The 13,850-nt window shown below is 36.5% G+C and overlaps 1 protein-coding gene across 1 annotated transcript; it reads left to right on the top strand.

Moving 5' to 3' along the window:
* The first annotated feature begins 10,130 nt into the window (after positions 1 to 10,130).
* On the top strand, positions 10,131 to 12,960 carry LOC107585461 (cholesterol 25-hydroxylase-like protein 2). Its single transcript, XM_016272482.1, has 2 exons — positions 10,131 to 10,561; positions 11,561 to 12,960. The coding sequence occupies exon 2, from the start codon at positions 11,918 to 11,920 to the stop codon at positions 12,788 to 12,790; it is 873 nt and encodes a 290-aa protein (XP_016127968.1). The 5' UTR covers positions 10,131 to 10,561; positions 11,561 to 11,917; the 3' UTR covers positions 12,791 to 12,960.
* Positions 12,961 to 13,850: the final 890 nt, after the last annotated feature.

Below are 13,850 nucleotides of genomic sequence, written 5' to 3'. Positions count from 1 at the left end.
GAGAAAAACTTACTGCGCCATGGTACAACAGTAATACCCACTCTCTCAAGAAAGAAACTCGTAGTCTTGAGCGCAAATGGACAAAAACTAACTTTTCAGGCTCTAAACTAACTTGACAGGCTCTAAAAGCTGCCAGGGCCGAGCATATTCACAAACTCATAGAAAATAACCAAAACAATCCTAGGTTTTTATTTAGCACAGTGGCTAGATTAACAAATAACCAGACGCCACCCGATCTAAATATTCCCGCACAGTTTAATAGTAATGACTTTATGAATTTCTTCACTGATAAAATAGATAACATCAGAAATACAATAACAAATGTAGATTCTACAGCGTATAATACTTTAGCTTCATTCATTGCACCCAAAGATAAACTGCATTGCTTTACAGCTATAGGACAGGAAGAGCTAAATAAACTTATTACTGCATCTAAACCAACAACATGCCTGTTAGATCCTGTACCCACTAAATTACTGAAAGAGTTGTTACCTGTAGCAGAAGAACCGCTTCTCAATATTATTAACTCGTCGTTGTCTTTAGGTCACGTCCCAAAACCATTCAAGCTGGCGGTTATTAAGCCTCTTATTAAGAAACCACAACTAGATCTTTTTATTTAAATGAAATATTAAATGCAAAAAGAATTCATAATTTCATCATAACATTGTGCTTTTTTTTTGCATTTAATATTTCATTTAAATAAAAATAAAATATAAAGACATAATAACAAAAATGAACAAAATGTTCTATTCAAATAGTGTGAGTGTATATATATATATATATATATATATATATATATATAATAAATAAAAATATTCAATTTTTGTTTTTTTTAAAAATATGGATTTTTAAAAAATAATTTTTATGAATATATGTAATATATATATATATGTATATATACACTGCATATATATGGTGTACTTCAGAAATGATTAAGATCAGACCCTTTTTTACATCTTATGTGAGTTGTGCTAAAATGCTTTTTAATTTATCTTAATATTTATAAATGAATATTATATTTTTTAATTATATTTATTACAATTTTATAAAAAGGAATATATTTTGATTTAATAAAATATTTCTACTTTTTTTTTTACATGTTTTATATAATATGTTTCTCCAGTCTGAATTATTTGTTGTATTCAGCCTTTACAATAGAATAACAATCACACTCTAATAAAAGCTCTGTGGAACATGTTCAAATACACTGCTTTCTTATAGAAACTGCTTAATGTTGGGTATACAGTATGTTTGTTTTTATATGAGCACTAGTGCTATGTCATTGATACTGTTGTAACAGTCTGTTTCCAGACCATTCAAAAAAGATCATCAGATCCATCTCATGGATGTCCATCGGCCTATCCTGACATTCATTCCATGTGAGCACTATTGGGCAAAACCCAGTGGCGGTTCGTCCCAGTGGTGACGCTGGTAACTGATGAACCGTGACTTTAAAACCATCAGAGTCCATCAGCCTGTGGCTACACTGTATGTGTGTGTGTGTGATTAACACATGAATCCACCAGACACAGTTTAACATCTCACTCATTACTCTTTCTGCCTCCTAACGTTACAGTACACACTCCCTGGAGAGCGTGTGTGTGTTGTGACGAGGGAGAGGTGCGAGTCTATATCGGGCTGTGTTCCAGCCTGTAATTGATGATGCGTAAGCAACAGCCTCCTTCTGATGATGCGTACACAGCTGAGACCCACATCTCACGAAAACACGGCCAGCTCATATTTCATACCAAAAATTAAATAAAGAAAATAAGAAATTATGTTGCGTAACGGGAAAAAGCCTGTTTTTTGAACCATTAAAATGTTGTTGCATTGAGACGTTATTTGCATGACAATTAAGCACATTTGTCCTCATAATGCTAATGCAATCAAAACATTTTACTTTGCAGTTTTCTTTTTTTCCCCCAGTTGCATTTAACTGTATCATTAGTATAAATTAGCATACTATTTTAAAACAGTATGAACACATTACAATAAAAACGAACCTGTCAAAATGTTCTATTCAAACAGAACGTACACGTACTAATACACACACACAAACACATTTTTAAAATGTGTACTATCTATCTATCTATCTATCTATCTATCTATCTATCTATCTCTGTATTTGTCGGTATACATTTATAGCTTTATGCTAAATACTCTAAATTATTTATTATTATTAAATGTATTAAATAATTTAAAACTATAATATAAAAAATGTTTATTTATTTTGCTTTCAAATAATGAGAATGTGAATTTTTACATCACAATAATGAATATATAATGCAAATCTCCTAATAGTCCTAAAATAGGCTTTTTCTTAAGCAATTAATTTTTTAATTACTAAAAATAGTATACATTTAAAAGAAATAATAATAAAGTAAAATAAAACAATAGATTTTCTAAGTGTGTTCTTTACAGGTTTATAAGATTCACTCAAAGAGGGAGGAGAGGTATCTTACTTTCCTCTTGAGACACACACACACACTGCTCAAATCCCCAAAGATCTGCATGGATACGACACAGAGACACACCAGGACGCTGTTTGACCCAAGCGCTGTTTTCCTGAACTTTTGTCTCATTGAGATTCAGATAAAGTTTCCTTATAATGAATGGGGTCAGTTTTATGGAACTATATTTTATCTGATGGGAAATAAATAATTAATTTAATGCATTTCCTCAGATTTTTAGCCAGCTCACCAAGTGGCCTGTCCCAGTGTGAGAGCTGGAATTACACGCCTGTGCACATAGGAAATGAATTCAATGCAAACACAGTAAACAACATGAAACGTTTATTGCCGAAATTAACCAAATTATTATCACTAATCAACACGCTGTAGCCAAAAACTCACTCACACTTATTAATGCATGCAGTAAGAGCAGGGTATGTGCTGCATGTCAAGATGAGATCTCAAATCTTAATAGATGGCATTAAAGCATTATGTATGGTTGACTAAGCAGTCAGTGAGGTGATGTTATGGGCTGTTTTCTTGAAGGAAAGAGAGCGCTTTGAACTCCACGCCAAGAGATTTCCCTCTTGCTGTCTGTGTGTGTTCGTATAATAACTCTCATGTCATATGAAGTCAAAAGATTACACATGATTTAAATTAATTTCCTGATGAGAAAACCAAAATAAACCTCAATTTCCATAAATGCTTGCAACAAACAGGTTGCAAATGCACTCATAAACATCCATAGCGTAATACATTTGATTTCTATACACACTGCAGAAATCCAAACTAAATCTTGATTATGAAAATTATTCTTTTTTTGTCAGGAAAATTACTGCAGTAGCTTATTTTATTAATTAAATACATTTCGATTAACAAATTCATTTTCAAGTGTCAGGTCATATATTATATGTATTTATTTATTTTTTATCAATTATGTATATATAGTGTACATTATTTTTTATTAATAAATATACAAATTAATATTAATTTAATATATTTAAATTTAGTAAAATATTTATATATTTTGTAAAATAATAATTATTATTATATTGTATATATTATATTTATCAATTAAATAACTGAAAAACAAACAAACAAAATATATATAGTATACATTAATAAATATATACGAAATAAATTTTATATATTTCATATAATAGTAATAATAATGCATATATTTAATTCCATCTTATTGTACATTCTTATAAATGTACAAACATAAAAAAATTTTGTATGTCTCTTTGCTTTTCCAGTTTGGATTAAGATTAGTATTCATCTTACAATACAGGCCCATAACAAATGAACTCTGATAAAAGCCAGATCTATTGAAGTTATGCTTTGAAATTTGTTGTGAAAATTCTGATCGCTAACCATGAGGAAGTCGGTGAGTTCGCTGTTGAGAAGTTCCTTCAGCTCCCCTTTACTGAGTTTGTATTTGTCTCCCTCGCTTCCTGAGTAGTTGTGAAAGACGGTGATGAGCGCATCCATGGCTCCCTCCAGTTTACTGGGCATTACTGCTGCAGAGCACCTGTGGAGCAGACGGGAGACACATACAGTTCAGACTGACCTGCTCCTGGTCATGCATAAGTATTTCGTGGCCATATTTACAAACAAACTCTTCAAATGTATCACAGAATTTTTTTCTGGACATAGCAGCATGTCAATACTAGGGCACACAATACAATAATCATTCGGTACCGAGATGTAAATCAAAGTGCAATCACTCTCCAATGGTACTCCCACAGCCAAGTGACCAATTTTGCAAGGTTAACACCCATTTTAAAAGTACAAACTTAACACGTTATTAGACATCTTTGAAATATCAACAGAGGTCTAAAGTTTGCTGGCAAAGAGAAAGATGTGTCTTACCTCGTTGAGAGCTGAGAAGTGAAGTTCTGTGTGTTGGTGAACAAACTGTTTTCAGGAGTGGATGAAGTTGTTTTTGAGTAACCTGTGCAGGAAGGACCATCCTCTGTTGTCGTGACGATGCACGATAGCTCAGGTGTTGCACCATAGTAACCCTGTGACCTCAATCCGCACCCTTCCATACACCTGCACTGAAAACACACTCCAAATAAAAGAGCAGCGGACTCCTGAGAGCCCTCCACCCACCCACCCACACACACACACACGTTTGTTTCTGTGAATTGTGGGGACTTTCCGTAGACTTCTATTACTTTTATACTGAACAAACAATATTTTCTATCCCCTAACCCTAAACCTACCCTTACAGAAAACCTGTTTGCATTTTTACACTTTCAGATAAACATCATTTACTATTTTTAAGTCTTTTTTGCTCAATGTCTTTTAATCTACTGATGTTTTTGTGATTTTAGATGGATGTTTCAGGTATATGTGATGGAAGTCAGATGTACAAGTGTTCATCACATTAACTGAACCATGATCCACGATTAAAACATCATAAACAGTTTCCAAAGATTTTCTCTTCATTGTTCTTCCTTCAACATTTTTGGAATTTTGAAACAGATAACAAAGATGCCATTTTCCCTTAAAATAAATGACCATAATCTGTTATATAATGTTATGACATCTATTCACTATCATTCAGAAGTTTGGTGTCTTATTTAAAGAAATGAATACTGCCATTAAGCAAGAATGCATTAAATTAATCAAAATTGACAGTAAAGACATTTAGAATGTTACAAAACATGATTTTTATTTCAAATAAATGCTGTTCTTTTGAGCCGCTCTTTCCTGAAATAAAAGTATCTCTGCTTACACAAAAATATGAAGCAGCACAACTGTATTCAACATTGATAATAATAAGAAATGTTTCTTGAACAGCAAATGAGCATATTACGTAGAATGATTTCTGAAGGATCGTGTGACACTGAAGACTGGAGTAATGATGCTGAAAATTGAGGAATAAATTACATTTGACAATATATTCAAATAGGAAATAGTATTTTAAATAATAATATTTCACAACTTTACTGTTTTTGTACAGTATTTCTGATCAACTTAATGCGGCATTGGTGATCAAATGAAACTCAGTCAAAACCAATAAATGAGGTTACCGACCCCAAACATTTACTAGGCTGATTAACTAGCTTAATCAGCAAGACATTCTTGGTCAACCTGCTTCATCAGAAAGATCATGCTGGTTGACAGCACCAAACCATCTATAGCAATCAAACCAAGAAATTAATGCTTTTAAGAGTGAACTAAAGTAGAACAGAAGCTAGAAAAATGCAAAGCATTAAAAGAGAAAGGAACAAGACAATGTGATTTTAAACAGAACTTATTTATAGGAAATGCCTTTGTGATTATGTTGATGGAGATGGCATGACATTTTGGCAACTAGAAATGGCAGAGGCCCCCAGGCGTCTCTGGGACCCCACATGGGGCCTCTGTAAACTGCCTGCCCCGAGTCAAAAGGGCCCACCCCTATGTGTCAATACGGATGGAGTCGTGGAATTTGACATCTCACATGATTTGATTTCATTCATGTCCACAGCACAAATGGTACAGGTTTAATTATAAATGATTAGGGGGAAGCTTTCCTTATCCTAAGTCCCTCTAAAAGCGTTTCATCAGCATCTCTGTCGTAGACACATAAAAGAGCTCTAATTTTGGTCATTAAGTCATTGCAACGGATCAAATAACAAGGCCTATTACCTCTGCCTGGGGAATTAGAGAGTGAGCGAGAGAGAAGATAAGATACTATTATTAAGATTCTGTACTTGGCTTATCACTTGACTGGAGCTCATTTATTTAATCATGTGATTATTAGTGATTCATAGTACTAGAAGACCAGTACTAGAATCTGAATGTAGATGAGAGAGAAGGATAAGCTTTAAGGTTGTTTTCTGGTTGTGTTTTCAGTTGTGATATACATAGGGTTAATTTAGGATAATTGGGCCATTTTCCCCCTCAGTCACCTCAATGGCAAAAAGCATCCCAATTTACCTGAATTCTCCCTATATGGTTGAGCATATGTGGCTTAATTCTTAAGGCCCGTTCACAGAAAGAACTGTAGCTATAATCATGACTATATTAACTTCAACACGATAGCATAGTGTTTATTATAAGTTTACGCCTCAGTTTTGTTGTCTGCTGCATAAAAAGTGTATTTTTGTGACTTTGAAGCCCCGTAAAGTTAAGCGAGTGGAATTTACTGTCATAAATATATCACAGTGGATAGCTATACACGTGCATTTGTTGCGGCGCTAAAGCAACCCGAGCTTTCCGTGGAATTTCGTACCTGCTCAACATTCGCCTAAAACAATTGTTTGGGGAGAACGCTGGAAAGAAATAAAAGCCATTCGCCATATTAGTTAGTGTACCATTCTGAAACTGCATAAAACTAGTTGAGATGCTCGAGCTCTTTAGAGTGACTGTGTTTGGATACTGATTGGCTGTCAATGTATTTATCATTCATCAGCTGGAAAAAAGTGATTCCAACTGTCCCTTACGAAAATTAACGATGGCTTTATGAGGCCTATAAGAAAAGTGTAGTAACCATGCTTTTTGGCATATTGATCACCATTTGTATAACCACAGATTTACCACTGTAGCAAAACCATGGTTAATTTGTGATTGCCATTGTTTAACTACCATGGTAACCATGCTTTATTTGTAGTAAAACTATGGTTATATTTTGTAAGGGGTGGCTATACTTCCCTAATGGTAAATTTTAAAGGCCTAGGTATAGTTATCATAGTGTGAATGGGATAGTTGTTATTCACAGTCAGTGAGAACGGACTGTTTTTGCTCTATTCTTTCTGCATGCTTGTCTGGTTCAGCTTGTTCAGAAAGCTTCAGTGCTTCGATTGGAAAATCCAGTAACATCCTCCAAGCAAAGGCATTTACGTCACGACTATTATTGCTCGAAGGAACGGGACTTGATGACGTACGCGGCGTTCTTGTTTTCCTAAAACTTTGCAATTAATCCCATGGAGTTACTCTTAGGTCTAAGAGAACTTCAAACCTAAGACTATTAATTTGTTAAAATCAGTATTTATTTAATATTGCATTCCGTACAGTTTTCCCCCCTAAAAGATAATAGTGTTTCGAGATCTCTTTCTCTCCAAGGATGAAGTCGAGTCTATTTTTTACTCCTGATCTCACCTGAGGGAGAGCAGGGGGGGGGTAAGGACGAGGCTCAGGTGTGTTTCACCCCCAACCCTGCAAGCTAAAAGTGTTTTCCGTTCATTAAGATGATGAAACATTTCCCTTCTAAGTAGGCTACTGTGTGAATTAGAGTGAGAGAAACCTATTGAATTTACTGTGCTTGGAGGCCAGTGACCCTTATAGTCCCACACAAATCCGTAATTTGTTCATATAATGTCTCAGTATTCATACTACTGCAGGTGTCTAAACACCATTAAAGTAAACAGCACAACATGGTAGTTTCATCACATCTTGAGACGACAGGCAGCATGTTGCGACCTGCTGTTTTAATGGCAATGGGTTTCTGACCTCTAGTGGCTCAGCTTTGGTAATACCAGTGAAAGTTCAGTATCATTGAGATACTCTGGAAGTTTTTATAAAAATTTTGAATAGGAAACTACTGACACTAACATTCAAAGTTTGTGGTCCATGAGATTTTTTTTAAAATGTTTTTAAAAGAAGTCTCTTATGCTCACCAAGCCTGCATTTATTTGATCAACTACACAGTACAAACAGTAATATTGTGAAATATTATTACAATTTAAAATAACTGATTTCTATTTGAATATTTTTTTAAATGTAATTTATTCCTGTGATGCAAAACAGAATTTTCAGCATCATTACCCCAGTGTCACATGATCTTTCAGAAATCATTCTAATGTGCTGATTTGCTGCTTAAGAAACAAACCAGTTATCAAGTGCATAAAGGCTTCATCTAAGAAGACAATCTATTTTGCCAGGTAAGAGAATTTGCTCCCATAACTAACCCATAATCCTAATTTAACAGCCTAATTCTCGCAAAAGTAATCTGCACAGGTAAATAAATATTGCGACAGGTCTGTTGCAGTGTAAATACCTAAACAGCAAAAGTGAAATGTCTGTATCATACTGCATGTTACGTAAGAGCTGCAGGCTAGAATTTATCGACAACTCACTGCAACCAGATGATGATGAGCAATTTGAGCAGCTACAGGACCGGACAGCTAATCCTGGTGCTCCTGAAGGCTCTTCCCAGCAATTCAACCAAGCTGAAACCTCCGTCAAGCTGTAGTGGCTTTGACTGAGCATCTGTGATGAGAAACAATGCCAGTTCAAGTCTCACCAGAACACAAAATACTGAAAACTTCACTTTTATGTTAAAGGAATAGTGCTCACCCTCACGTCATCCAAGATATACATGAGTTTGTTTTTTAATTGGAACAGATTTGGAGAATTAGCATTACATAACTTGCATTACATCAATGGATCTTCTGCAGTGAATGGGTGCCGTCAGAATGAGAGTCCAAACAGCTGTTAAAACATCACAATAATCCACACCACTCCTGTCCATCAATTAAATCTTTTGAAGTGAAAAGCTGCCTGTTTGCAAGAAACAAATTCATCAAGACATTTTTAACTTTAAACCATTGCTTCCAGCTAAAATATAAGTCCTCTGTCCATAATATTGATTTCTCCAGTGAAAAAGTTGTCTTGTCTGCATCAGGAGAGAAATATGCACAGATCAAGCACTGTTTACAACTGTCCAACAGATTTAAATGAATACATTAGCGGATTTTTCATGGATTATGGACTCATATTTTGGACAGGAATGACAGTTTAGAGTTAAAATGCCTTTAACAAATGCAGCCTTTAACAAGATGTTAATTGATGGACTGGAGAGGTGTGGATTACTTCTGGATTAATCTGATGTTTTTATCAGCTGTTTGATTTCTCATTCTGACGGCACCCATTCACTGCAGAGGATCTATTGGTGAGCAAGTGATGTGATGCTAAATTTCTCTGAATCTGTTCCAATAAAGAAACAAACTCATCTACATCTTGGATGGCCTGAGGGTGAGTACATTTTCATTTTTGTGTGAACTATTCCTTTAATGCAAAAACATGTATACATTGTTATGCATTATAAAGGAACAGCTGACTTGAAAATTAAATGTACTCATTTCAAACCTGCATACATTATATTTTATAAAATAATAAATATATTTTATACTTTATATGTTCTTGCTGGAATACGGTCAATGCAAATTAATCACCATAATTTATATGCACTGATATGAATAGCTTACATCATGTCAGTTAAAAGCTTTTAAAAAATTACACTTCACCTTTAAGCATTAACACACTGCATCTCATGTCAATCAGCCTGTAATGACTCATATTTTTATTCAGTGTTTGTATCCAGCCTTTCACACAGATTTCTGTTCATGCATTATTCATGCATCCTGTACTAACAATTAGTTTACAGATATATACACTGAAAACAAATCATACAAATCAAAAAATGCTGTTGTCCCTATCATGGAGGATGTTTTTTGCATGAGAAGTGGATCATTAATGACTCTATAGAGAGCAGCTCAGTGGCCGTCTGCCCTGTTCTGCTCTCAACTGCTTTCTGTTCGAACAAACCAACTTTATTCTGTAGAGAGATTCATGCATGACCACAGTGACACCCAACTGCAACTTCCTGGTCTGAAAAACGTCAAAATATAAACAAGGGCTTTTCATCTCTGTGAAGGCCTGACAGAAAAGCTATGATTAATGAGAGACAGAAAGAGAAAAAGCGAGAGAAACTAGGCTGCACAGGCCAACTCATCCTTATACAGAGATGGGTTGTTGTTTATGATGCATTTACTCAAGTCTAGCCAGACAAACATATGCATATTAATGGAAATGTTGTGTAATGTCTTAATGCCATGCTAATTAATTTATATTCATAGAAGGTTTTAGAAGGTGCAACAAGAAATGAGATGATGTGGAGAAACTCCTGAAATGCTGTAATGTTGAAGTCAGTTGCTATATACGTTTCAACATCCACCTGTTTCACAAATACAACTTAAAGCAGTTAAAGGAACAGGTCACCTAAAATAAAAACATTGTCGATTTTCTCACAAAATGGGAATATAACAATGTCTAATACAGGAACAAATCATTTTCAGAGTCAGATTTTTTCAATGAGTCGTTTGATCAAGTTCACAGTAAGTTCTGAATTGTCGTTTACTGAAAATCTTCATCTGAGCTCTGATGCATTCATGACAGAAGTAACAAGTACAATTTTAAGTTTCTCATGCAAAACTATCGCATGCCTTCAGCTAGGACTTGAAATACAGTGCACGAGTTGTACGGACCCGTTTTATAATACCTTTGTGGTGCTTTTGCATTTTTTTGATGCTTAAAAACTCTCGATTCATTGCAAGTGCATAAAATGAGCAAACCCTACATTAATAGGGACATCGCCTATTAAGGAATTCACCTTTTCAAAGAACAAATTTATGTAGGTTTAGAAGAAAAATTTTCATTTTAAAGTGTGCTATAAGTGAACATCTCAAGATCTACTTCCAAAACAATTCATGACTCGAGTCATTTTTTACTGTTATTTTAATATTGTTTGTATCATTATTCTATTTATTCATATTTTGGAAACTTTTATTTTTAGTTTTTAATAAAACATTTTTAAAAAACAAAATTTTTTAAATTTAGTTTAACTTTTATTAATTGTATGTTTTTGCCATTTTTATAAATGTTTGTGTTTATTAAATATTTCTATACAGCTTTAATGTATTTTTCCTTAGTAATTTTAGTTAAACCTATCATTTTCGTTTACATTTTTACATCTAATATTTGTTTTATTTTATTTCAGCTTTATTTCAGTTAATGAAAACAATTTTTAATCACTTTCTAAGGACCCAAATGCCGTGCAAGAGATTTGTTTAGCAAAGTGACTCACTGCTAAATGCATAAAACCTGAAAATGCACGTTACATGTCTCTTGATTGCGGTTCTTGCATAAATACATTCACACCGCAGACCTTATAATGACATTTAAATTCGAATTACGAATTTTTGCGCGTTGTTTTAACTACAATGAATCAATGTCCATCTCTGGTTATTAAAACTAAATGCAGTGCAGATGATTCAACTCAAATAGACACTTCACAGATCATTGAGACATCTCTGCTTCTTTCTCCACATTTCTAGGTCAGAAATGAGTGGCGCAGGATCGTTTCAGCTGGTCAAATGTTGGATCATTCTCAAACTAACAATGAAAGGAGCGTTCACACACAGACACACACACCATACCAAGAGAAGAGGAGCGTGGGGGGGTGAGAGAAAGAGAAAGAGAGAGAGAGAAACGCTACAGATGCAGGAGGTGGTGCTTGGACACATTTTAGAGGCGTAAAGGCCTGCCTCATTTGGCGCAGATCAGATCTTTTACAAAAAGCCACATCCAGCACTCAAAACAAGACAAAGTCGCCGCCGGCTGCTGCCAGCATCCTCACCCCACCGCAGGAGTAACAGCAGCCTGGCTGTTGCATCAACAACACATAGCTGGACATGAATCCCGGCAGTCTGCGTGGCGTTCTGGACGTCAGCAACACAACCTGGGCTCTGTCGGAGCACTCTGTGCTGCAGCCCATGTGGGATTACCTTCAGCAGAACCATGAGAGCACCTTGCGCTCACCACTGTTTCCAGTCATCCTCTCAGTGTCCATGTACCTGGTGCTGGTGTTCTTCTACACCGTGCTGGACCTGCTGGCTCCCACCTGGCCCTCCATCCGACGCTACCAGATCCACCAGGACCGCACCATCACCTGGTCCAACATCGGCTCCACTTTGGCGCTCACCACATACAACCATCTGCTCTACATCTTCCCCGCGGCCGTAGCCCAGTGGCTCTGGCGGCCGCCCGTGCCGCTGCCCCGCGAGGCGCCCACGCTCACTGCCTTCCTGCTGGGAATCGTGGGCTGCACCGTGGTGTTTGACTTCCAGTACTACTTGTGGCACCTGCTGCATCACCGTGTCGGCTGGCTCTACCGCACCTTTCACGCGCTCCACCACCAGTATCGCCAAACCTTCAGCCTGGTTACGCAATACTTGTCCGCTTGGGAGCTCTTCAGCGTAGGCTTCTGGACCACCGTGGATCCTTTGCTCCTGCAGTGCCACTGTCTCACCGCCTGGGCGTTCATGCTCTTCAACATCTGGGTGTCCACTGAGGACCACTGCGGGTACGACTTCCCTTGGGCGATGCATCGTCTGGTTCCCTTTGGCCTTTGGGGTGGAGCGCTGCGGCACGACGCTCACCATCAGCAGCCGGGCACTAACTTTGCGCCTTTCTTCGCCCACTGGGACTGGCTGGGGGGAACCGCAACCATGCCGGCTCCTGTGAAGACAAAAACGTGGAAAGAAAGGGACGAAAAGGAAGCCTGATGCACTGCTTTCCCTTTCACACCCTCGCTCTCATCTCTCTCTTCACTCCATCTGTCCCACCCTGTCTCGCACGTTCCCTGTCGCTATTCATCTTCTCCCTGAACTGCAGATCCAAGTGTCTTACTAACAAACCAGTAGAGAAGCAAGCAGCACATTCCCGGCGAAAGCGTCCTGCTCCTTGAATGTATAAAGTATCTTTTCTTGCAAATCTATCTATTTTTCTAAATAATAATAATAAAAAAAACTCTTTAGCATTTGATGGCCAAATTGTGGAGTTTTGTGGCATATCTCAGGTTTGTAGTTTTGGCCTAATGTCTTTCAAAAAGATTGTGTGTTCAAAATGGCTTGTATTCCAATGCTTGTTATTGTATTTTGTCACTTTTCACTAAACTTGAGTCAATAAAATGCTGTGTTTTTTGTTAAGTTTACCTTCAGCTGTGTTGATATGCATTCGAGGATGCTTTGCAACCTAAAAAAAACCCACACTGACCGTTATAAATGTTAGAGAAGAGGAGCGTATTAAGTAACTGTGTGGCATGTTGGCTAACACAGTTGGCTCACTGTGATTGCTAGAAAGATCTAAGACTATTTACATCATCATCCCTGCTGCTGTATGTGTTTGCTAATATAAATTCAAAATGCTCAAAATACAGACAACACAAGTAATTTTGAGCATGATAATTGGGTTGACAGTCATGTAAAGTTTAAAGGCACAATTTACTCAGCCTAATGTCATTCCAACTTTGTATTTTCAAAATACAGACAACACAAGTAATTTTGAGCATGATAATTGGGTTGACAGTCATTGTAAAGTTTAAAGGCACAATTTACTCAGCCTAATGTCATTCCAACTTTGTATTATGGTCTTTCTTTCGTGAAACACAAAATGAGATGTTTGCCAGAATGTCCGAGCTGCTCTTCCAGCAAAAGTGGATAGTGATTTAGTTGTAAAAACAAGACATTCCATGGCACTACATTCCATGCCTTCTGAAGCCATACAGTACATGTGTGTGACAATGAGACCAAAATTTAAGCCACCAGAGCTCTGAAGATTGTGTTT

This window comes from Sinocyclocheilus grahami, unplaced genomic scaffold (assembly GCF_001515645.1).
Source record: "Sinocyclocheilus grahami isolate Dianchi unplaced genomic scaffold, SAMN03320097.WGS_v1.1 scaffold70.1, whole genome shotgun sequence".
NCBI classification, from domain to species: Eukaryota; Metazoa; Chordata; class Actinopteri; order Cypriniformes; family Cyprinidae; genus Sinocyclocheilus; species Sinocyclocheilus grahami.
Note: the sequence above shows the minus strand (reverse complement) of the source record. Positions and strands in the feature narration are given on the sequence as shown.

Coding starts and splice junctions, on each gene's coding strand:
- LOC107585461 (XM_016272482.1), top strand. CDS start 11,918: ATGAATCCCGGCAGTCTGCGTGGCGTTCTGGACGTCAGCAACACAACC.